Here is a 27,399-nt window from a genome sequence, read left to right as displayed (position 1 = left end):
TTTGCCACTTTACGCGTTACTTTACGAAAGAGCTTCGAAGCTGTAGGTCTATGGGTATTTATACAATTACTAATAATTATTAAAATAATTAATACTAAATAATTAATTAAAAACTAGCTTGTCTGTACCCCGCTGTATCATCTGTGCGAGGCATATAAGGTTCCTAGAAAAGGCTATGAGGCTGAGAGGCCCTTCAAATTGATTTATTGCTAAAGAATACTCAATTGCTTCGAGGACCAAGAAAACTAAACATCGGACAAAATGTAGAGTTTTCCTGGAAGCGGGACCTATTTCAACGCATTGCAAGATATTTCTACCATTAGGAAAGGGCAGAAGGATTAATCACGAGAATACGTTTCTCATACGAAGCTTATAAACGTTGGAATTTCACGTCCCCTTTCTTTTTTTTTTTTTTTTTTTTTTTTGAGATCCGAAATATCCCCTTCCCTTAAAATATAACCTCGCGTAAGCTGCAATGCATCAAAAGATATTTCCTGCGCACACGCAAAATGATCAATCGAACGCAAAATACACATTAAACGGACGCGCCGTAAATAATCGAGAACTGTATGCATAACAACGCCAGTTTCCTTTGCATAATCGTACGCTCGTTTTACGATCACGTTTGATATCCGTGACGGATTCCACGGGATTCATCTTCCGCGAATCCGTTCGACCTTTATCGGCCGATCGATCGACTCTGCCGCCTCTTGAACACGTGCTGCAGAACCGTACGGCACCGGTGCGATGGTTAACGGTGATTCGCTTTCGAACGAGCGCGGCGTGCTCGTAAAAGTCGCGACCTTCGATAAATCAACCTTGAACGCAGGGATGCGGACAGAGCTTGCACGCTTGCCCGAGGCTCACGCTCGTCCTCGCGACACCCCTCAACGAACCACCCAGCCCTCTGCGTGCTATTGCGTAAGATTACTATGTGAGAGCGTGCATAGCAACCTTGAAGGGCCTCCGCTACTAGTTGCCTCGACAACGATCCATCGAGACTCTACCAGAGGAGTAACAGCGTTCTCTGTTCTGTGTTTGTCGCGTCTTTCAATGTGAAATGTGAAGTTCGGGCCAGACGACGAAATTGATGGCGAACTGATATGCGGATCGAGGTGACTGGACATTTGCCAGATACTCTTCTCCGAGGATTTTGAAGCGGATGGTACACGGAGACACGTAGCATATGCGCTCTTCTTTGTATCGAGAATTTCGATCTTCGTCATCGAAGTTACGGGTTTTTGTAGAATTTAAGGATCAAGAGGACAAAATTAAAGTTATTAATACTTGAGCGATAAATCATTTTAATAATAGTGGTGGATTTGTAAGTTGAAAGTTACAGGTTGTAGATTTTCTCTGTACGTATAATTAATTAGCGGCTTGAATTGCTTGATGCGCAGGGCGGATGTATGTGAATTATTAATAGCGTGAAACATGTCAAGTTTATATTGTATTACATTTATGTATAAATAAACGAATATTTTCTTCGATCGATAACAAATTATAGTCGTCGGTATCTATCGTCTGTTGACGATACGCAAGTCACGGAACGTGTTAATTATAAAATGAACTAGAAAAAGTGGTAATTGCAGTTATTATGTGGTACGAACTTGTTAATTTCTAATTCAAGCGCTGCTGTTCTTCGAATTAAATAAAGTAACAACACGTTAGGTATAATTGATACTATTATTTTTTATTCGATTGGGAAGGTATAATTGACTTACTTAATAAGTCATGATCATAGTAAAGATAGCATAAGAAGATCATTGTGGTAGCAAACAATTATCGCGATGGACTTTTGTGCGAAACTTTCTACGCTGATTAGAAATAGGAATAAGGAGATCGACCAACAAGTTAGAAGTTTCTCTGTTCTAGTAGTTAACAAGAAGACGAATGTTGTACATTCTTCTATATAGTAAATGTGAAATGTACGCGAGAGAAGATGCGAGAGATGCATTGTCGAAACTTCCATTGTCTCATGGACGAAGGAAAGTTAAATTGGATCCTGAACAAGTAAAGAAACAGTTCAGTTAGAACGGATCAGTTTGCACATTAATGATATCAATATGTTTTGTTTCAAATCCATTACTAATGTTACGTTATTACGAATGAGATGAATGAAATGATATTCCAAGAATTTATAACCAAACAATTGCTTATTTCTTATTCTGCCGTAATGGCTTGATATCGCTTATCGTGTGATACGTATTGTAGTACTATTTAACGAGTTTCTTCTTTAAGAATTTTTATGAGTTCTATGTTATTAATGGATTTGAAACTAAGTATGTAGGTAACAGGTATGTAGCTACATGTAGATATTAATCAGATCGTGGGATTGTGGAATATTCGTAATTGATACAATTTTAAAAAGGAATAGTCACGATATTAATTTTAGACGATAATGATACATTAAAACTCTATCATTTAAAAAAATAGTTAATATCCTAAAAGCATCGATTAACTCTTCAGTTATTCACTAAGCAAAGACATTACTATATTAAACGGGCAGTGTTCCTTCCACTGCCAATATTTGATTCGTTCATCTAAATTGTTTAGAAATATAATCCTTTTGTTATATCGATCAACGTATTGAAAGTATCGCTAATAGCATAATATTAATCAATCGACCCACAATTGGAAAGAATATGAAAGGATAGGAAATGCACCAAAACATTTATTTCATTGTATAAAACTGACTCAAAATATTACCAATAAGAATATTAGTTTTCATTTTTCAAAGTGGAAGATTCGAGAACTTTTGGTGCGAAATGTTTCGCCTCAACGCATAAGACGGAAGGTTTTAAACGATCAGCGATGGACATCGGCATTTTCATGAATCGCATCCGCAATTCATCGGTCGTGAAATAACGAGTTTCGCGTAATGTTTCCCTCGCAGGTCTGCAAGTTTATTATCCTGAAACATCGTTGTTGCCAAGGAAACCATAATTTGAAAGCGAGGACGATGCTACGTTTCACCAAGCCTTCGACATGCCAATGAATGGACGTTATTATTAGTTAATTTGTTGCGAGCGTACGAAGAATAATCCGTGCAAAGGTATGACGTAGCATACCTTGTTCGTGAGAAAATATTAATTACTTTATCCGCAATGAAACACGTACTTCGCGTTACTATTACATATTTAGTATCGTGTATTACAATAGCGTACGAATGTTGCCGAGATTAATTAACTTTTGGTAAATCATAATTAAAATTGCTCTGTATTGGAATTTTGTTAAATATTTTGCAAATATTTGTGTAATATACAATATAAATATATTCAATTGACAGATTATCTTGAATATATAACATCAAGGGATTAATGAAAACTAGAAGATTAACAAGTTCTTATATCGTTGGAACTGGTCAATGAGTATTAGAGAATTATAAAGTTTCTACGTTAGTGGTTACTTTATTGCACGAAGGATCGCGTAGTTAGCACATTATATGATAATATTAATTACGCTTAAAGTCGAACGGAAATACCTGGAGGTGCACATACAGGATGAGAAAAAGGATCAAGATTATGGTTGACGCATTAAATCAAATACGTTTAAGGCGATGCCCGACTAATGGCCCTGGTATTTAATAACGATGCCACCACGTATTTTGCTCACGTTGACTTCTTATAACAGTTCGCATGACATACGCATACGAGTGCGTTTCCTTTTTATTGTGTGTAAAACATATGGGATATTGTTACACTTCCGCAATTATATAGTCCTACGTCATAACATCTTGATATTTGTCAGTGTTCGTGCAAGAATGTAAGAATCTTTGACACACCAAGTTCTTTGTCAATTTACAATACCAAAATCATATCATGTATGTATATGTATACGTTAACAATTTTTACTATTTTCTTTGTTTTGCAAACAAAAAAACAACAAGTATACATTTTTTATCAACTTGATCATTTCGTTCTGTACTAATTGCAACTTTAACCAATTTTTCTTTCTTAATTTCTTTATCTTAAACGAGTCAGCTGTTTCAATAATAATCGATGCGATATAAAAGTACTGTATCTTGTTTCTGCTTTATAAAATGTTACGAATATTTAAGTTATGAATATAAATTGAACGTACGATGAAATAAATAATTTTTTTCAAATGACGACCGTGAATTCCTAAAGCAATAAATTTTTCAAGCTTGGAGCAACTGGAACAACTGTCTCTTATCTCAAATAAGTAATGCGCAAACTAATTTACTGGCGACGACAGCTTTATTGTCTTGAAAAGACATATAGCGTTACATACACATCATAGCGTCTTCTCCTCGTATATTAGAGATATAAATTCGCAATATCAAGCCTTCAGAACCTAAAATTCTAAGATTAATGTCATGAGAAGGTTTTGCGTCATTTGCAGACATAATGTAAATACGTGTGCATCAAAATTTCAAGGTGCAAAAGATACGTATCATGTGGTCCATTTTTAAATTCAACGTTCCAAGACTTCGGTGTCTACATCTTTATAGTGTTAAATAAAACAGGCGAGAAAACGAGAATACTTAAGTAGATTACGTCAACAGAACTGCTGTTAAAAGACATTTACAAAAAGAACAAATAAAATACAAGCGTCTCACTTTTCTTTAATTTAATGTTAATTCAATTAATCACTGATAAAATCACCCGGAATCAACGATGACGTAAATTTAATAAGTTACAGCCTTTTGATGCTTTACAGTAAGCAGAAATACATCAGCAGCGGACTTGTTAACGATCGATTAACACCAATTAAATTAACGTTAACACTCCATTTATCACAATGCTGAAGACCCGTGAATTATCGACTAATTAACTTTTTCAACCGGATGCTCGAGTTGAAGCCGCGATGAAAAAAAAGATGCATACTTGGGGAGCATTTTATTCCAAGAATGCAATTGTAACGGGCATATACGGCGGCGGCTATGAAAGCATACGACAGCAATGCAAATGCAAGTGTAGAGGGAGGAAAAACGAGAGAAAGAGAGGGACGGAATCGGGCGAGAAAGAGAAGAAAAGGTTGGGTAGTGGCCGCGGTAAATGGTGCGAGAGAGAGGAAGGGAGAGGACACGACGCGACGGTGAGGAGCATTCGAGTCAGCTTGACGGTGCCGGTCGCCTCAGTATGCCGCGCAGCGCGCAGGCTCGCGTACGCGTATTGTTTCTCTCTGTTCTCGTCTCCCTCGCTCTCCCTTTCTTTCCTTACTTTCCCTCTCTCTCCCTCTTGTTGTCTCGTATGCACGCAGCGCGGCTAGAATACGCAAGTACAAAACATCTCGCGGTTCACTGTTTTCGCGTTTACGTGTCGTCGTTCCGTTAAGGTTTTTTTTTCTGCTCCGTTGGTCACGCGCGCGAGGACAACCCAACGAAATTCAGGTTCTTCGTATACATATCGTAACACGTTAGACGTGTACAACACGACGAAATTTCTTCGAGAACCAGTTATCGACGCGTGTGCGTGCATATACGAGGCCAGTATACGTCGTGACACAGTGACACGGTGCGTAAGGTTCGTAGTGAAGGAGAGTGTGGCTCGCAGCGAAAAGCATCGCGAAAGAGCGGGAAACTCCGATATACTCGACGGATTTTCAAATCGTTTGACACATCGGAGATAGAGACGAAGCATGGTTGGACACTGGAGAAGACTGGACGCGAATAAGATGGTCTGGCAAGACGTAGCGAATGCTGGAACGGTTACGAAACGTGGTAGAAGGAGACGTGGCACGAAATGAAGCGAGTTTATCCTCGTACGATCGATAACTATAGCACCACGGTGAATATCAAGCGGTTCGTATATCCAGCGTGCACGAACCTAACCTAGCGAACTACCTGTTCTTTCGAGCCTTATACCTTCGTAAACACGGTCGAAGAAATTGTCTAATAATTTCTGGCTCGTGAGAAAGGTGTTGACGTGAAGTTAACACTTCACACACCAAGACACAGCGTAGAAGTATCCGGAATGTCAGAATGAAAAGCTTCGAGTTATTCAGGAAGTAATTTTCCTCGCGCGCCATCTTGATCCGTCGATAAATAGCGATGACAGGTGGTGGACGCGATTGTTGATCGACGACCGCGCGCGATTCGATCGCTCATGATCGAACGCTCGATACATCTCTTGGTGCGTGCGCGCGTGCAACGGTCGCGAGTAATCCCCGGAAGATTTCTTCCACGAGGGACGCCTACTTACGAGAAGACAGAAAATTACGAGAGACGAGTGAAACAGCGAAGAGAAGAGAGAATCCGAGGCGCTTTTATTTTTAGCCAACGCCGGTTCGCGCATCGCAAAAACCGGTTTCCAAGTCTCTGCTCGAGCTCGAGCCACGAGGTAGTAAGGTGCGTATATACGCGAGAAGGGTTTTAGCTGAAAAGGGAGAAAGCGAGAGGGAGAGACACGCGATATAAAGGTGGAGTATGCTTCTTTCTCTGTCGGCGGGTAAAGAAAGAAAGAGTGACACGGAACGTGGAATTCTCCTAAGCCGATACATACCTCTCCCTACTCCTCTTCTTTATTCTCCCACCTCGAACTATCGATTGCGTGTATGCACGCCTGCACGCGCCTATCCATACTCGACGTGTTACGTGACATCGTATCGGGAGTGTATGATATTCGATTATCGAGTAAGTCGACGTCGAGATGTTCATCACCGATGTAATTAGCCACCATATACCTCGGTATATGTACACGTCACGGGACATCGATAAATCGTTACAGTTTCTCGAATCGATTTTACTAAACGAGCGTAACAAGTCGGTGTGCATAAAGAAGAGAATGTGAATCGAACGAACGGAAGAGTTAAAAAATAACGAAAGTAAGAAGAAAAGTAAAAGAAGGAAGTGTTTGTATTGGATTGTTGCGTGGCATACGAGATCGGCGAAGACACGAAAACGGTATGAAGAATGGCAACCGATTCGAACAGCCGTCAGGGTGTAAGGGCGGTCGCCACAACGACAACCGATCCGCAACGAAGCGAAAAGCGCGCCGTCGCGGCGCGAGGCGCCGCCGGTGCTCTGGCCCTCAGTATTCTGGCCTTGGTCCTCCAATCGGCGACCACCGCGACCCCCACATGGGGATACTTCACCAATCCTGACGGTGAGTCATGCTTTTGAAATTCTTTTGATTCGAACGCGCGTATTTCCTTGATCCATCGCGGACCAGTACCCGTCGATTGCGCATGCTCGATATTTCTCGCGGTCAAATTGCCGGCTCTCGAGTTCATAGTTGCGATATCGATCGCTTATCGATTTATTTCACTGTCCGTGTCAAATACAAAAAGTGCGTCAAAGAGAGCAGGAGTTCGACGTTTAATAAATTTGTTTCGTAAATAATAAAATGACATGCGTATACATGCTCTTGAAATAATTATAACATTTTCTATTCAGATAAAATAGTCAATGTAAATACAAAATTGATTGCTTTATCAATTCTGCTGCTCTTTTCGAGTTTATATGACTCGAAATGAATGTTACATCTTAATAAATATTATTAAAATACAGATGGGTTTTAAATATTTGGTTTTAGTACTCGGTATGATACTATCTTTCGCGTATTTTATGCTTCTTATAGATAAAGTATTAATAAGGAAGAAGATATCTAAAGAGATACAAATGTGAAGAAGAAACGAGAGCAACAGCAGGACTAAATTTATCAAATTTTTCTAGTTATACGAAAGAAATCAAGTTATATACTTTTAGTCGATATTATATGCAAATATAGTAGGAAAAGTGAAACTGAGTCACAGTCGTTTGAATATAACGAAGTAAAGCGTGAGTTATTACTGTTGCGCAACTAACTAATGCGGTTGTCTTTGTGGTTCCCATTTCATAATTCCCATAGAAATTGCGTGCAATATGATTCTTAATAGCGGCTTGATAGTATCACGTAGAAAGCTGTATCGAGAAGTGCTATGGACACTAAAAGTTTTTGTAATTTAATATACCTATATAGAAGCGAGCTTTTCCACAATATTAATATCTAGATGCTTTTATGCATCCACCTCTTATTTAAGTGTTACAAGGACATTCTTATAACAACTGTGTACAGGTTGTCATTGTACACGAATTAAAAGTTCCGACGGGTTACTCAATGTATACTTTTCGACAGAAAGTAGCACAATCTTTCTACATATATATGTTTCCTCGTAATCTTTGTATCTCTGAATAAAATACGTCGATCCACTTGCGCTACTGTTCGGAAGTAGCATCAGACTATGTCGCTATTATACTATATATATATATATATATTAATTATTTAGATATCATTGGTTTTACTAACATCAGAGGTCTTTTTAACCTGACTTGTAGTTCAAACATCAAAAAATCTGAAAATGGAAAATTTGTCATGTAACAAGCCAGTTCTTCTTAGTTTGACAATTATTAATACTATAATACTTATTATTATCGTATATTGTTTTTTGAAAGTTAATTTAATCGCGTCACAACATTTCATTTTACATAGCTAGGACGATTAAAAAGAATAAAGTCACTGCATTTTGATTTGGCCGTAATTTTCTAATTAACACCTCGTCAATAACATCTGTAGTAACATCTTATTAAAAAGAAGGAAATGTTAGTATACTTTTTGAGGGGTAGTGTATGTTTCGATGATAATCTTTTTATTTTTTCTCTATTCACGACGAATTCTTAAACTCGGAACTGTTCTCTTCCATACGAACAAAATTCGACCCAATTCGGAGCACGATTTCCCGTATATCGAGTCAATTAATTCCAAAGGTAGTTTTTACAGCTGTTGCGCATCGTATCTTTCATCATTCTACCTCCCTTCGACTTCGTCCCCTCCCTTCGTTTCCTCTTAGATAACAGATACAGGTTGCCCGCCACTGACTCGTTCTTTATCCTCCAGCTTTTCCTGCTAGACTCGATGGAATGCTCAAGTACGAGCTAATATAGTAGCACGTTTATTGCGTTATGCGACTTAGTAGCATCGGGTTAATCGCGCATCTCTAGGCGAAACATTCTCAATGACTGCACAGAAGTCGAGGAGCTGTGGGTCGTAAGAAGTTTCGTTTATGACTACGGTAAATAATATGTATACGGCTAGAGTAATTACAGTTTTGCAGGATATTAAGAAGTTTATTAGCAATAATCATTATACTATTTTTTTAGTTGTGGCCTAGATCCTCTACAATATCCTATTTCACCATGTGCACTAAATAAATAAAATATATATTTTTACCAACCGCAATATCTCTTTTAATGTATTAAATAGCAGTAAACTATTATACACAAACATATATATATATATATATAACAAACGTGTCGCGCATATTGTCGTGTGCAAATATTGATACGAGTGTCGCTGTATGTACTATATTTCACACCGTGGCTCAAATAAACTAGAACCCCGAGCTCCGCATGTAACAGCGAAACACATATCACATCGTAGCTGTAAGAAGATCAGTAGCATAAAACATGTACTATTTACGTAAAACGCGTTCTCACGCGATTGAGTTATCGAAAGATTGCCCGGAAATTCGCGAGATCATTTTATTAATTACGGTGAAAAGCAAAGTGTTACGAATCCAACAAGTAATCTACAATAGAATAATTTAAGGAAGTACCGTTCGTTAAAAAAATAATATGGCACATTTTATTCTTGGAACAGAGGCTTTCCGAGGATTTAAGGAGTTTGCTCTTTTGAATTTCCGACACGAACAACTTTCCATTTGCACGGTACTCTGTATAAATCCTTTGTCTGCAGGAAAATTGAAATTATTTCTCTCGCGACGTCTGAAAGTCAGACGGGAACGAGAACGGTATTAACATTGTCCTTGTTCCGCTGGTTGTTTCTTGAAACAGCAAATACGCTGTAATTCTCATTATAATTCTCGACATATATACTTTATTTCCCAGTGTTCCATGAAACTTCGAAGTGTCGCTCAATGCCAGCGTTCGTTAGACGTTGCGTAATCTCGCTGAACTAATCTTACTTAAATGCAAATTACGTGCAGATCCTTGCTTCGCTACGCGTTGCGTGTTCAAGTTTATTGGACTCGTGTAACAAAATCTAGATCCGAGGTTTAGTAGCATAAACGGTAAATGAACTTGCGGATTAATCTGTTTATCTTTATAGTTTATAACGTTTCATCGTGAAACGCTTAAGCACTTACTGCATTTTCTAAGCGAGATAATTCCTTCCAATTTTATCGTTTCTTTCATCATAAAATACATCAAAGTATCTATATCACGGATATAGTCGACGTACAGTTTTAAACATGATAAAATCAGAAAACAGAATTTATTGAAATAATTCCATAACAACATGCATATGAACTCAGTCGAAGATCACAGGGAAACTTGCATACATGTTTTAAAATTTAACGTGCTGTCACATATCACCGAGACTGTGTTTTCATTCGCCTTGGAGTCAATACGTGTTCCAGGAATATTATCGTAAAAGTAGTCGTGTCATTGATTTTTCATACAAGTTCACGAATTTAAAGTGTTTAAAGTATTAGATTGTCCCAAAAGTGTCTTTGGTTTTATAAGGAACTGCACAACGTGTTCCGGAACAAAAAGGCTCATACATAATTCGATAAAATAATATAAAACAAAAGCTGTTATGCATCCATTATTTCCTTATAAAACGAAAGAAACTTTTGGAACAACCTAATATTTAAAGCATCGAAAGAACTTCAACTGTACCATATTATAATAATTTACACGTGTCAGAATTTTTCGTAGTATTTTTCAAAATAATTTAATAGAAAAAACGTTTAACTATCTGGTTAGGATAGAAATGAAGAACAAAACGTTTGCACAATTAGCCGCGCAAACAATCGATACCGAGATGACCATTCATTCTATTGTAGTTGTACGAGGAACAGAACAGGTGTCGATAACCTCTCGTTTCTTTATCCATCAGTAAACGCTTAAATACAGTCGATGCGATTCACTGGTCGTTTTTCATGGTTCGTTGTTGCATCGCGGTTTTTTTTATTCCCTGGTCGATATTCGTTCCACACTTAAGCACAATTATCAAGGTGCATCATGGTTGCCCAATCCCACGAGTTGTAGGCTTTCCGCCTACCGAGTACGAGAGGTCTACCTGTTGTCTAAAGAAAGTCTTGCGAATGCTTTATTTTATAAAGCACTTGCTATGTTGAGGTATGAAATACTGGCAAAGGCTGGTATAACCACATGGTTACAAGATTATTCGATGCATAGTGTTGCGCTGGTTAAAAATTATTTCGAATAATGAATACGATGATCGTGGATATATAAAAATTATTTCAAGTTAATAGCGAATAATGAATTAATCGAATTTATTTGTTATCCTCTATTCATTATCCAAAGTCTTCAAACAAACGAGAAGAATACAGTTCTTCTTTCAATGAAATTTATCTGAGTTTTTAACATTCTACAGTTATTGGAAAAGTAGATGATAAATAGGCTGCGAGTATTTATACAAATTTATATTTTACAAACATTTAAAAAGTAGCCAAAGATTTGTTGAATATTATAACGAACGCTGTCCTTTGGATATTTTACATAGGTATTCTTGTATCAGGTTATCCCAAATGTTTCTTTCGTTTTATAAGGAAATAATAGATTCGATAAAATAATATAAAACAGAAATTGTTGCTCGTCTATTATCACCTTATGAAACGAAAGAAACTTTTCGGACAATCTAATATATCATTTGTTATGTATTTTGTATATTAAAAATCAGCAGCTTTTATTTATATATATATATATATATATAACTTTTTTCAATTATTCCAAGATAGTAAATAGAAATTGGTTAATCCAAAAACTGCACTGTGTATCGCAGTAAAAAAGCTGTGCCGTGTGAAAAAGGGTACGTATAAATATATTTCTTCTGAAATATAAAATTTATTTGTGTAACTTTCAATGTTGATACAATGTGTAATTAAACACGATGCAGGGTATACGCAATCGCGATAAGTCCGGTCCATGTCTCGTTTGATGTATTCCTTTCATAGGGAATCTTGGTTAGTCGAAACACACACAATGCAAATATTATACTGATTTTTAAATATGATTTCTCTCTCTATTGGTATGTCGATAGAGATTTTGCAGTGCCAATGCAACAAACATAGTTTGTTGTGACAATGAATGTGGGGGTAAATGAATGAAAAATTTAAATTAACCTAAAGTATTCTAATGGGACTTTTACGTGGACGAGTAAATGGAAAAGTTTAATGGGTATCTTTTTCTGATGCATCCAAGTTATATGAATGTTATTAAAGAATATCAGTACATTATTAATGTATTAATGACTTAGGTATAAGTAAGATATATATATATATATATATATATATATATATATATATATATATATATATATATAGAGAGAGAGAGAGAGAGAGAGAGAGAGAAGACATAAATAATATATTTACGTTAATAGCGAATTTAATATTCTTTGTGTATTATACTGTGCATATACGCTATATACGGATAAATGTAGCTAGAATGTGACGGTATGCGTGACCCTAGCAGGTGGTTACTACGATGCTCTACCGGTGGTAAATATTTTATATGTGTGAACGTGAACGTGTGTTTACGATGGGTGGATGTGTGAATGAGCGTTACAGGTGCGTACCTACCCGTAAGGCTTCTTTCATTAAGAAGAATCCTACGCTATCTTATTCCAAGGCTCTTGCAGCTCGAATATCTTAAAAAATGTTGAGTCACTTAAAGCATAGTTAATTCAACGACAACCTTTAGCTCGTTACTTTAATCCTCCTAATATGAATTTTAATATCATGAAACATCGCGTATGAAAAATTTGTTCGAAAACCGTATCATATAGAATTTCGATCAAAGTCGATGATTTATAGCGAATTACAGAATCCGACTTGCTTCTTACGCCACTTTCACGTTTTCCTTGTGCAAGAAGGTTTCTCGGATTAACGCACGGTCAGCATAGAGATGCTAATTAAACCCTGAGAAAGGTTGCGCGATTAGTGCTCCGAGATTAACACGTGACACGAATATTCCACGCCTATTCGTTTGGATTCAAGCGACGACTTAAACCACTTTATCACTGACAACGCGTTCTTTATTCCACTTCAAATATCCTCTCTGCTCAACTTCAAGAATCAACGTCGTTTTAAGCATCAATTTTATTTTGTTGTTCTTTTGAAATCAGATTACGCTGGAGATCCATTTATCTGATTTTAATTAATGTCCGATTAAACGAACTTCTCTTTATTCGACAAGTGAAAGGTTATTAAATAAAAAGAAAGTTGTCGAGGAAATGGGTAATAAGGTAATAATGGGAGAAAATTAGTGACTTCAGAGAAAGATAAATTAGAAAATTTTCTTCGTCCTTTGCGATGCACACGACTTTCAGGGACGCTTTATCGATCCTGTTTTCTAGACACAGAAGCCCGCAAGACAGAATGGTTCTCAACTGTAAGAATCGTGGCTTTGAATACTGTTACTCGCGTGATTCACGTCTCGAATAATGTGGCCGTCTTTACAATAAAGCAACCAACTACCGTTTGTTGGCTGACTGGAATATCGCAATTAGAACGTGCTACATACGTGTGGAGAACCTTCACCGTGTAATTTTTCTCGTCTTTCGTGGCCACAAAGCGAAACAGCCGGGGGGAACTGTCTGGCATCGATTAAACTCTGATATTCCAAGAGATAGATGTTCTTGTACGATGGTTAAAATAATTTACAAAGAGGTAAAGAGCAGAATGTTAGCACTTTAGGCTGGGTATAAGCAACTTTCCATAGGCTGTTCTTATAGTAGGTTTTTTCTGCAGTTACGGCAGTGTGTAATATCGATGTTACCGATATATTACAAATTTATGTCTGTGGAATTTTTCATAGAATTAGTTTCCTCGTATTAAAATATTAGAGTTTTCACTGCGTGAAAGTGCATTTTCACTGCGTTAGGAAACAGTAAGTGAAAAATGTAGAAAAGAATTTTGTGATTGTCTCTATAGTTTCTAAGAAAAATAATTTCAAGTGGAAGCTTCGAATGAAAACTATTTTGTAATTATTCGACGGTGTGTGAATCATTTACAAGCGTGAAATTTCTTGAACAAATATATAATAATAATAATACGTGTATACGATAATCTTCGGCTGATTGGGGCAAATCATTTTCCAATTACGTCGATCAAAATTCCTTCTGAACCTACTACATAGCCAATGAAAAGTAAGTAGAACAACTGGTTTGATCGATTTTAGTATTTCCGTTGATTGCATTAAGAAGCAAACGTAAAACGTAAAGTATACGTCCCGCGTGTATCGCCATAAAAGAAGCAGTACGATAGGCTGGTACGCCAGGTACGTCGTCCATACATAGTGGAGTAGCAGCCTCGCAGGTGTAAGTAGGTGGCTTTGGATACTGTTACACACGCAGACGCGCGAAACGCCACGGGGAACCGTGCAATGAGCAGGGAATACCTGAATGCGTGTGGTAAAAATGATAATCAGAGCCTGAGAAACGGGAGCTACCGGAAAGGTTCCGGCGATAGGGTTGTGATAAGTTTCGTGCTAGCACGAACATTTTTCGAAACTCGATCGTAGCGGAATTGTGACATGTTTACATCGAGACGAGCGCTTTGGAATATCTTGAATCTCTTCCAATATCCGTGCACTCGTAGATGATGAAAAATTCAATTCGCTGCTTAATATAAGTTTCAAGGTGGCGAGAAATTTGAATTTGTTTAAAATTTAAACGATTGCGGTACCTAATCGGTAAGTCATAAATACCGAGCATTTGCAATTGTTGCGAGTCTTAAATCTTGATTGGTTGCATCTTGAATGCCGTATATCGAAAATCCTTGGACGTTCTGAAAGTCTTAATATAGATTTTGCGAGTCTTGAAAGTAGGCCGTGAAAGTCTCGAATGACAGTTTTAATAGATTCCAAAGTCTTGGAACTCGATGAGTAACGAACGTTGTATTCACAGTCTCTTGCGTTTTTGCGAAATTGAAGAAATCTTCAATTTCTCGTATTTACCTTCGATATCTCATATAACATATTGTTTACTCGAGCTTTCGATACTTGGAAATCTATCAAGTATCGGTCGAATATGATTGTCGAAGCTCTAGAAGAAGAATTTGAAGACTCGTCGATTCTCTAGATCCGAGGCTTACCAAGCTTTTAAATATCGAATCGTGTTCGAAGTAATTCGAATCTCCACGGTACCGAGAAATAGTTAGAAGATTTCTAACTATTTCGAAACTTGGATCCAATCGATCATCGTTATTTACACGTAGACGATACTTGGAACATGCGTATATGGCCGAGGTTCGTGGTGCAGGAGCTAAAATAGTTCCCGGTAGGAACCGTTCGATAGACAGGTTAACGAACGAATAAGTATGTATGTTCATACACGGTGGAAAAAGTGAGAGTATTGCGAGGTTCGACGCTCGCACCGTCTATCTCCGTTAGTTGCCACGGCGAAAAGATCGAGATTACGAATCCGGTAGAGGGTGATGTTTGATGGTTACGGAAAACAGGCAGAACTGGTATAAGAAGTGGTTGAAGTAGGTTAATGGATTCGATGAAGTATCGCGTAGAACGGTGGAAATAAACGACGGAAGACCGGTTAGGAAGGATGAACGGGCGTGTGCGTAGAGCGGTCGTAAAATCGCGGAAAAACGACGAGGCGAAGATGTTGGAAGATATGTAGCCGCGTTGAATGGGCCCAGTGGTCGATTCGAATCGTTCCAAAGGATAAAGTTAGCTTAATGGATGGCATCGAGTCGTTATATCGTGCTTGCGTGCTAAATTACTCGTACGTACGCGTATGAGCATTATTCGATTTAAGACGATTCCCTCGCCGGAGAACCTGTTATAGCAATGATTACATCGCATCTGCTGAACGTATTGTCGGGAATACGCGATCGTCTGATTCATTGGTTATACTGTTACTTGCATATTAATCTTGTTTTCGTTACACGGACCGTGAGCGATGTTGAAAAACGCCCGATTTAATATGGAAATTAAATCGTTGAATGTTACGTTAAATGTATTTGACAAACAGTCAGTTTCCAAGCTCTGCTTCATAGTCTCTTTTTATCGATATTAGTAAAACGTTATTAACTATTCCGGTTAGTTTTATTTGATAAAGCTTGAGATCTTAGAGAGGTCGAGATTGGCCTTAGTAACGAGAAATGTTTTATTTAGCCGCGGTAAATTAAATCGTTGCATAGCTCCCTTTAATTAAATTATTATCGATTATCGCGTCTATCGATATTTCATAAAATTTAAATTCTTGTCGGGTCTAACCTTCCCATCGGAAAGAAGAAATACGACGAGACCTTTGGATTCGTTAGTTGCGCTTTTACATGTAAGACGAATCTTGTTTTTCTTGCACGATTGCAAGGAATCGTGAAAATGTTTGATTTATGCGCAGCACGTTATATAGTTGAATAACCAGTTTTCTTTTAAGACTAAGTCAAAGTTAGAATACACGATTTCCTTCGATAACTCCTGAAACATCATCGATCGAATATCGCTAAAAGAAACATTTCTTTAATCTCTAATTTTTTTAATATTTTTTCTGTTACTAGCATATACATACATACGTATATAATTATTGATACTCTGAGCGAAGGAAAATAAATTTTAACGTTGCGCGTATTAAAACAGTGGTTTGGTGAAGGTTAAAGTCTAAATTTGTGCATGGTTTACTTTCAGCAAACTATTATAATCTAAACAGCATCATCGTACGTTCGAACATCATACTTAAGGAACCATATATGTACCCTCGGAATTCTAGATAACGTAAAATCTTTACAAACACGCATCATCTCATCTCCCATCGATAGAACCATGCGTACCGTACACGTTATACGGATAGCATGTTTCGCCACGATGGTTTAGACTTGCGTAGCTAAACTTCAGCGTAGCTTGTCGTCGGTAAGAGTTGCACAAGCGCTGTAACGTCTCTAATGTTGCAGCGTAAAACTTTAAATAACTACAAATTCAGTGTTCGACCTATGAAACCTACGAATAAGCTGTTACTTTGAACAACATCGTAATTCTTCTCTAGCAGTCTTTAATTCCCTTTCAACACGCGTTATTAGATAACATAAAATCTCTGTAAACGCGTTATTTCATCCTCTATCGATAGAGCCACTCATCGTTCGCATATACAAATACCTTTACCAAGTTAAACGCGACACTCTCGACTTCTCCATAATGTTCGAACGAGTTGTGGCATCCTACGAGGACGTTTTCATTCGATCGCGGGAAAAACCTGTTGTAAGTGTACGTGACTATGCGTATTCTGCTGCCAGGCCAAATTGATGTGTCATTGTCGATTCCTCGAGCAGCACAATGTGCCGCAACGTAACACACCATTACCATTGGGAAAACAAGTATGCCACCCCGTCGTGAGTGTTACGTACGTGTACATATACATATACACGTGGAACGAGAGAGAGAGAGAGAGAGGGAGAGAGAGAGAGAGAGAGAGAGAGACAGAGAGAAGCGTGTAAGTACCGCTATGCAGAGGACCAAGAAAGTCTTGGAAGAGCCATGGCGTGAGTGCAACGGCCTTTACCTGGACTCTTTCACTCGCCACTCGCCACGACTATGCCATCTTCCTCTGAAAGTTATAGTCAACGCGAGCCACTCGTTTACCTCAGTGCGAAGAGGCTCGTCCGTAACGGAACACGATACATTATTATAAGTCGTCGTGGCCCCACTGTCTTCTGTATTACGACACCGCTGTATCCAATGGTTCTCGGTTCATTGCGCCATTCGCGCACTTTCTTCAGCGTCGTTAAGATCAAGTCAATCGGTGAAACGAGTACTTTTCGATAATAAAGGCGTCTGAGAAGGTTGGATGATAGGTGGGTCGAGTAATTTATTCGCCTTCTAATAGTTAAGTCTTTACGGTTCTATGTGTAGACTTAAACTTGACACTGCGTTACATTCTACCCGTTTTGGCTTCCACGTGTAGAAACGTATTCTTTTGCGTTATCATTTAATTCGATAGAAATATGTCGATATAAGTAGGCGTTATTAGTTTTAAAATATAGAAATACATTAAAATTACGAACATCTTTGGAAAGTATCTGATTCGGTATAAATCAGTTGGTTTAATACGTCGAACGGTGCTCGAATCACAGAGGATTAATCACAGAGTTATAATCGAGGTGGACTCCAGAGAAATGTACTACTCGTGGTGTATGAGAAATAGGATTCAGCAGTTAGTCGATGAGATATCGCATGCGTGGTGGAATATATGTTTATGAAAATAATGAATAACATCGTGCAATTTGTTTCTCATAATATATCGCAATTGTGCGATATTGTGTGAAATTAATTAAAATATGATCGACTAGTTAAAAAGGATCGAGGTTTAGTTCCCGCGTCTTCTCGCCTCTTCTCGCGTCTTTCTTCGAGAGATACAAATTTCTAATTTAAAACTGAACGATACGTTGAAGGATAATTATAACAAACATTAGAAGCAATTCTTTTGTGCATCCGTATCTTTAACAAAGTAGCCTGACTTTGCGTAACGCACTTGTTCTCACGATCTAGTTACTTTGCTGTAAACTCGTCCATGAGGTAATTCGTATCGTATTAATCTGACTAGAAACAACCTGTAATATCCGGTCGAGCGAAGAAGAAACAGAACCCGAGATCACGATACCGATACAAATTCCCGCGGGAAACATATTGAACGGATATGGGAATGTCTGGTCGTCTGTGAAATCTTGAATCTTCTATTTCTCTTCTGCGATTAAACGACCGGATATAAGCGATAAATATCGATAATATTCTTCCGTGTTGGACATTTACGAGTTGTCGAGTAGGTCGATTGGTCACAGCTTGATCGTAATTCTCACGGAAAATATTTTTAAGTAACCCTTAAGCTAGATTCACAGTGGGTGTTACAAAATTCGTTGACGATGTATAATTGGCTAATAATATAACCGTTTTGCGGTTATGGACAAGGTACCTCGCGATCCGATATGTCTCTTAATGAAAATATATGTACTTGATATTAAACCGTCGTATGAACGACGTTGCGCTACGAGATATCTCATCCATAAATCGAAGAAAATGAAATTGTTCAACATGGTAAAATACCGTCGTAAGTAGATTGCGAATGTTTATACATTTACGGGAAGTTTAAAGGTGAAAAATTTATAAAATTTATGTAATATGCAAAAATGTACAAAATATTCCAAATAAAGTACACACATATTAAAACATTTAGCAGGTGAAATTTTCTATCTATGTTCCATTTCTTTAGTTATGTTCTTAAAAGAAAAAGGAAAAAAAAATATGAAATTGTAACTTCACTTAATATCTCATTTAATATCTGTTTCTCAAATGCTTTCTTTTTTTTCTTTCTCGCATCTCGACGTTTCGGTTGAGAGAAGAGTTCCCACTGTGTTATTGATTGCAGCCGTTTCCTTCGAAATACGTGCGAATTCATCGAACTCTTATTCTGCGATCAGGTCGGCGTTCGTTCAATGGTGTATTTAGCGCTGGAAGCAGCCCTTTCACACCTCCTACTCAGCCATCGTTTAAATCAGTCAAACTCGTGGAAACATCGACGCGTGGCATTTCGTATGCGGAATATCAGCTCGAAAATCGCGCTTTCACGGTGTACCGTGGCTCGTTACTCGGTCCATTTGCGTAATTTCCATTTCGTCCCCATTTTCATGCAAAGTTTTTCAGTATTTAACGAGCTACGAGAATTCACGAGAGCGTTATCCCAGTTACCGCACTAACATTGTATCTCGATGTTAACGAGAAATTGAATTTTCTACGATTTCTATCGAAATTTCATTCGCTAACGGTAAATACCTTTAGAATTATTCCTTTTGTTCCATTCGGTTCTTCCATTCGATGTATTCGTTAACGCTAATTAGAACGTACGTAATTGCACTGTCATTACATCTTTTGCTTATTTTATTATTACATAATTTCAAACCGATGCTCTATATACGGATGATAATTCTTTCTGTTTATAGTATAAATTCTTTACGAAGGAGTTTTCTGAGATAACGAAATTCTAAGCTGTCGTTTCTTTAAATTCGTAGTTTCAATGGAACACACAGTGATTGCAGTTTTTCGCCATATTATAATTGGCATTATTACAAAGACAGAGTTAATGTTCCAAGTTTTGTATGGGCGAATGAGGAAAATATAGAAAGTTATACCGATATACTAGGAAATATAATCTGGCGACGATTGAAAGTGTTGTTGCGCAAGAGAATTGGGTAAACAGATATCTACGCGTAGTAGGTACGTACGTTTCGTCCATGACATTCTTTTCCGAGAGTAGACACGAAGTTGTTCTCACGATTGAATCGCGGCTGTCGCGTGGGCCGTCGCGTTCTGAATATCGCATCGATATTTCTGATATTTCTCTATAAATGCGAAAATACCGTTGTCGCTTGAAAATAGACGCCGAACAAGGACGTCTTAGCGTTTATGCGCGTTTCATTGTGACTGGTGGTTACCATTCTAATGTAGGTGGTTTGATTCTAACGTAACTAATATATTATGTTATGTACGAAGAATACGGTGACTCGCCAAGGTATTTGAACGATTATAGTAGAATATTTTTATGGATATATTATGTGTCGTATAACGCATTTCGAAATTTCATTAGCATCGTAACGTTACACGTATACGGGGCCGCGGTAAACCTCTTATAACTTGCATGTAAATTTTCCGACTTGTTCCATAGTTTATCAACGTGATCGTAATAGCGTATATCACTGTAGTGCTAATGAAATGTCCAAATGTTTTTTCCAATGCATATAATATATTCGTGTGTAGCGTTGCTATTTTTTCCAAAGTTAAATATTTTTCCAGCCTGTAAGAAAAAATTTTCTTCGCAATAGAAAGAGACTTTTTCGACTATGATTTCGTAAGGAAGACATAAAATTGCAGATCACTTTTATTCAAAATAAATACATTTATCGTTTAATTAGTAACTTTTAATTACGTTACGTATACGCAATACGTATTAACTGTAAAAGGTTTATAGTCATATTTAACTACCTTTATTGTACAGAAATGTCTTATTTGTCTATCGTAATGGAATTAATTTTGATATCGGTAAACTAATCGACTCTGTACCATCCTAAATTGAGTTATGAAACTTATTAACTTACGATAAGCTTCTGAATATAAAATATAAAGCTTAGAATATAAAATGTTCTATAAACTATAATGAAAGAAGTAGAAATACGCGAATATAAACCTTTTAAAATATATTTAAAAGGAAATAATAGACGCGCAATGTTTTTTGTTGTATATTAGTTTATTGAATTATACAGGAGCATCTATTTCTAAATAGAACGAAATGGATCGTACTAAACTCAATAAAATAATATAAAAGAGAAAGTAACTTTTCCGACAACCTAATATAATATCTTTTTACCTGATTTGGAACAACGCGTTCAAAGAGAAATTGATTTTATTTCCCATCTTTCGATAGCGTATAGGAGATGAGAGTTATTTTATATGGATATGGTAGGGCTTTAATCTTTCCGCTATAGCGGAGAGAAGAATGTCAAGGAGGTGAAAGGAGTTGTTAGATTTAGAACGAACGAGGCCCCTGGTTCTCCGTTGCTTAATTTCCGCTTCCTCTTCCAGGTCGCCACATATGTACTAACGTAGACTGTCTTTTGGCAGGAAATTTAAAGCCCAGTCCTTCGTGTCAACGAGCGTATCTTGCTTCCAAGACCAAGTGACATAATATCAAAGCAAAATAGAAATGAAAAATAGAGTAACGATGAAACAAAAGCATGTTGAATGTAAAATATTACTTTATTCCGTAGATCTCTAGAACATGGAATATCTCTCTACAGATCTCTTGTAGATCGTTCGATATTCTTGAATATTTGCAATAGAGATGTCGATAGTTTCGAATGCTTGGGGCATCGAGTAACAAGTTCGTAGGAGCTATCGAAAGAAGAAGATCTCGTACGATACCTGGAGGGGAATGTGAGTTTCAGTGAACGATCTTATTTAACCGATTTAACCAATCCCGTTAATTTTACACTCCGTTGAGTGTTATTTCGAGATTACACCGGTTATTAATTTCGTTAATTTTAGCGACTCGTTAGTAATTTCTATGGAAACTGTAATCTACGTAAATGTGTCTGGACAAGATCGTGTTTGAAACGGCGTGATCCTAAATTAAAAATGACATTCTCCTTCGAGAGAATGGCGAAGCAATCGATATCCGCGATACACGGAGGTAAAGGAAGAATTTAAATATAGACGAGATATTTCTATTACCTTCGGAATTTAATTACACCATGGATCACGGATACATAGACATCCACTGTTTATGCATCCGGCGAAGTTTTGCGCGAGTGTAATGCTCGATGCAATTAGCGAAACTTGCAGCAAGTGTAAATACACTGTATATTATACGTGCACAATTGTACGTCTACATACACCATAGACTAGAGTTTCCTTTCATATAAAATTTAAATATAAAATTCCTATAAAGATCATATTATCGCTTGAGACTTATGGACGATTCTTGATTATAGTCGCCGTTAGAACCGGCACAACAATGTTGCTTCCAGGCGTAATTAAATAAAAATAACTAACATATTCCGGAGGATGCGAATATCTTAGCGATTATTCAAACATTATCTTACGATTATTTAAACCAGTATCCGAGTACAACCAGATTTCACGTAGTTATAGCAACACGCAGTTCACTTGACACGCGGTAATAACAATTTATATATCATTTTTCAAAGGATCAAGTGCATATTTACGATGGAAGAACCTAACTTACGTTTTGTGAAATAAAACTAGCACGAACAACCAGATATAATTTTTTACGATGTAGAAAGGAAGCAAAACAAAAATGCTTTTCAAATACGAAACTTTATCCGTTAATCAAATTTGACTGTTTTCCTTTAATTCTCTTTAGCGTTCAACAAGGAGAAATATGCGTATAATTTATATTAATCAAGAAATCCTCTTCGAATCTCAGCGAATCGCCGAAAAATATGTGGGCTATCAAAAGCTTTGAGACCTTAAAAATTTGCCAAACAATCTAACGAATATCAACAGATCCATTTAATAGAACGTTACAATAATGTCTTATAGGAAATACGAAAATTTTCTATTCAAGGAAATCCTAATTAAAAGTCGAATCGTCGCAGATGAAAGATCGATATAAGATTAGGTATAAGACGCGAGCACACAAGTAACAAACTAGAAAACGAGCAATGCAGGTTGTAGCAGTTAGATCGGTGCTTAGGAAAGACAGGATGGTTCCCTGGGAGTTGAACATCCGGCGCATCGAAACGGAAACGGGAGTGCACGGTCTAGTACAGTAGATAGAAGACTGGCCTCGGTCGCGGATATACACAAGGCGCGTGATTCGCTCGCACGCTCGGCTTTCGTACCAATTACAGATGGTTGCTTCGCTGGTAATAACCCTCGGGACTTAATGGAAGTCGAGGGGACCATGACGGAACGACGGATAGAAGAACGTCCCACGGGTTTCTAGACCGCGCACGCCGCCATTCGCCATGAGAAAATAGCGTAGCACGAGCCGCACGACTCGCGGAAACCACGTGCACTGCCACTCCGGACGATTGTTACAGACTTTCGCCGTGGAAGTTTCGCGCTAGTAGTCGACGTGGAAAGTCACGAAATTGAGATGCACGGCCAGTCACGCTGTATCGGTACCGTCGAAGTTGTGATTAGGGCAGTGATGACGCTTTTCGCAAATTAATCTCTTAACACACGTGCCACTGATACCGAACGCGTATGTATGTCGATTCACGTGTTCAAGCAACGCTGTCGATATAATTTTTACAGTTTACGCGTGTTTTCACGAAATAACTTTTTCTCGTTTTCAAATGATCAATGAAAATGATCGAATCTCTTTGCAATCGGAGATAACTAGCAACGAGAATGTGCGTGATATATCTTTCGTAGAATATAAAATATATGCTCGCATAAGATATAGTAGTTGAAATTCGTACAGATCAATAGCTAACATAATAATTGCCAAATGATAAGATTCTGTTAATATAGTTAGTATAATATGAATTAATATAAATGTAAATTAAAGTAATGTAACTATGATATAACTATAATAGGTCGGTAGATCAGGCAATCGAAGGTAATTATTGGAAATGAAATGCAAATAAATAACAGATTTACGCTGGTCCAGAGGTTACTTAGATTACTACTATTACTTAGACTAACTTGAACGAGGCTTAAGGTCGATCGTGTACAATGACTACTAATTCCTTTTGAAGAAACGAAAGCGTAACAGAGAATCGTTTTAACCTTTACGATGCTCGGTCACGAGATACAAAAGGAATCGGAAGATTATGCTACGGATTTTAATCAAAATTATTAACTTCGGTTCGTATGATTGAAGTCGATTGCGGGGTCACGAGAGGCGCGGTCATGTCTGGGTCAGGTACAGATCTCTGGTTCTCTGTTACCGTTCTAATAAAATCTGCGATATTTTTCTACCGGTACTACTTTACAGTTATTATCTCGATTTATTTATATCTATAATTATTTATATTATAAATAATTTTGAGAACAACGTTTGGTCCGTAATTAGCGAGAATATGGGAACTTTTGTGCATTCGTAAACTTGCGCTATTTGCGGGACGATGTGAATGGAACTTGCTACTTATGGCAGATAATACAGGAGAGAAAATGTGGGTTGCAAGATACAAGGAAGATTAACGTGCAGTATTTTCTGTTTTTTTTTTTTACACTCGTTGCACATCGTATCATTCCCTTTGTAAATACGAGAGAGAAAAGTCGATGGTTTTCCCTGTGCGATAGTTGAGCTAGTTTCGTGCGAGGAAGGAAGGACGGACGTGTACTCATCTCCGGGCTTGCGTTATTTGATCGCGACAAAAAGATAACCGAGACTCGTAATTTTCTTCGTTCGAGAACAACGGGCGTTCCCTCTTCAAATAGCAATCGTCAGGCTGTATTTAGCCGCGTCGATAACGATAAACAGATTCGTTTAACGACGTACTTCGTTATGTTCGCTTCGTTTGCGGCACCTTTCAGCGAGAATTCCATCTCGTTCTTTTTACGTCTTCTCTTTTATTTTACTATTTTCTCGCGATCTCGATATTTTTACGAACCTCTTACACCGTCGATTATCTTCCATAAATCGAAATCGTTGCAATTTCAACAGGAACGAAGCGCTTTGTCGTTTGCGCTTTGTCGGTTTCAACGACTTTCTCGTGCATCTTTCTCCCTTTGCATCGTATACCAATTGTCCTCGTGGAAACAACGATTACGTAAACGAGCGACTATTCAACAGGTCTCGTGCTTCACAAAAGTGTTTCGTTTTACGTCCACTGGACAAAATGTACCGCTATCGCTTGCCTGCTCGCGAAGAGTCGATATCTTACGTAATTCATCGTTCATGCTTTTGCATTCACTTTTCACGAACAAATAGCATTATTTCTGCCATGATCCCTTTGTCTTGTGTTCATAATTTAAAATATAGACAAATAGAAATTTAACGCATAAATAATTTCAGATAAAAAGCTTGTCACCGAATCTCATGAAATCGTTACGTTTTCGCGCTTACCATGGAAATCTGTTTTCACAGTTCGAGCAGGCTGCGCTGCTTTCTACTACCATTGCCACACTTTCAGAAGAAATATCATTTTTCTTTCTCTAACGTGAAAGCTGAATTTCGATTGAATTCATAAGCGTTACACGGCGAATAACTCGTCACGGCTCAGATGTAGCCGGATAAAGAACGGAACTGTCGTCATTTTTATTTCGCAATAGTGATTGAGCGGTAGGCTAACGTCTATCGTGAGCGACCGATGGTTCGCGTGTTTACTGCGAACGTGACGCGACACCGCTCGAATCTGCAGGATGTCGTGCCGATGATACACCGATGTTTATGATAGTTAATCATTAGAACGATACTCGCGGGAAGCGGAACGGTTTTTTTACTCTCCGGGTCCAAGACGGTATGCAAGGAAACAGGAAACGTTTAGCCGCGTTTCTTCAGGAGCAATTTACGAGCTCGTGGGTTCAAGGAAAGTCGAACGAATCAAATGTTAACGAACTATGTTCGGAGAACGATGCAGCGTGATTAGAGTTAAGAATATTTTTAATCGAAGGTTTATAGGACTGAAGGAATAATATCGTAGATATCGTCAGAGAGCAGTAGAAATATTTTTGCTGTCTTTGTGAGAAGAAACATTATTATATACTTTTTCCGTATTATACCGTAGTATCTTATACTACTATGATTAGTTTATTTACAATAATTGGATTAGACAGACGTTGATTAAACAGGAAACGATGGTTATTTAACACGAACTAATCGCAACAACGCATTATAATTAAGACAACTAAATAATTAATTTGTTTATGTCCCTTAGCAACCCCTTGTCTTTTGTCTTAGCCTCACCACGCCATGCTCAGCAACTGCTTGTTTATAATTCGCGCGACACTCCCCAGGACCCTCGTCCACGATACTATAATACAATTATCTGTTTTTTATATAAAGAAAGTACCTGTTATTGAATATGAAAATTGTAAGAAATCTAACACGATCGAGGGGGAGATAACGGAAAATTTAAAACAAAAAAAAGGAGAAGGTAAATACACAAAATGACACGTAACGTCCATATTTTGATTTAAATTTCCATTGGTTAGGAAGAATGATATATTTTAATATTTGGAGACATTCGTATATCGAAATTCAAGCCGATTCCCTTCGATTCTGTGCCAATCTTCGCAAATATTTCTGAAAATCAAACGCACAGCTCTTTGCGTAAATCCAATCGCGCGAAACATTTGCCACGACCCGCATGGGAGTATCAGCTATAAAAATATACGGAATTCTGGAAAAACGGTGAAAAGGTTGCGTGAAACGATCGGAAAAAACGAGAAGATAAGTCGAAGACGTGCGCGACGTATTCGATGCTCGCAAAAGAGATATGTGGAACAAATCCAGGGAAGGTGTGATAGGGGCTGCTGGCTGGAATAATCCCAGCAGCCACTATCATCTTTCTACGATATAATCTTCTTAAATCCGTGGATGAGCTCGAGTAGAAGGATGAAAAGACTCGGAAACTAAGTAAAGAATTGGACATCGGTCGGTGATGGTATTTTTTCCAATCCTCACGTACGTAAGAGGGTTCTCTCGTTCGGTATTTCCATTGTCGTTATCGTGACAATACGTGGCTACACGTACGCTTGTATGGATTGAGAAAAGGTATATCGTACACCGTATCGAAAAGTCTTTCGATAGAGCCACGGGATTTCAAAGCTGACGACGACCTGTATTTTCGCGCGAAATGGCGCGTACCACGGGAGCAAACGTGTAAAACGCGTATCTTATGGGGTAGGAACATAGATATCGGGACGCATCGATGGGGTATAAAGAAATCTACGGGAGTATCGCGAGAAATCGTAGAAATAATGCAACTGAAGGTAGGAAT

The 27,399-nt window shown here is 37.8% G+C and overlaps 1 protein-coding gene across 1 annotated transcript in view; it reads left to right on the top strand.

Annotated features, from left to right (window-relative positions):
• The first annotated feature begins 5,070 nt into the window (after nt 1-5,070).
• The window catches only part of LOC126868983 (uncharacterized), a 54,976-nt gene continuing 32,647 nt past the window's right edge, over nt 5,071-27,399 (top strand). The window contains exons 1-2 of the mRNA XM_050625033.1: nt 5,071-6,598; nt 6,693-7,070. Of these exons, the coding sequence (XP_050480990.1) occupies nt 6,878-7,070 (193 nt within the window). The 5' untranslated portion in view covers nt 5,071-6,598; nt 6,693-6,877. The remainder of the gene's footprint in view (nt 6,599-6,692; nt 7,071-27,399) is intronic.

This window comes from Bombus huntii, chromosome 8 (assembly GCF_024542735.1).
Source record: "Bombus huntii isolate Logan2020A chromosome 8, iyBomHunt1.1, whole genome shotgun sequence".
NCBI classification, from domain to species: Eukaryota; Metazoa; Arthropoda; class Insecta; order Hymenoptera; family Apidae; genus Bombus; species Bombus huntii.
Note: the sequence above shows the minus strand (reverse complement) of the source record. Positions and strands in the feature narration are given on the sequence as shown.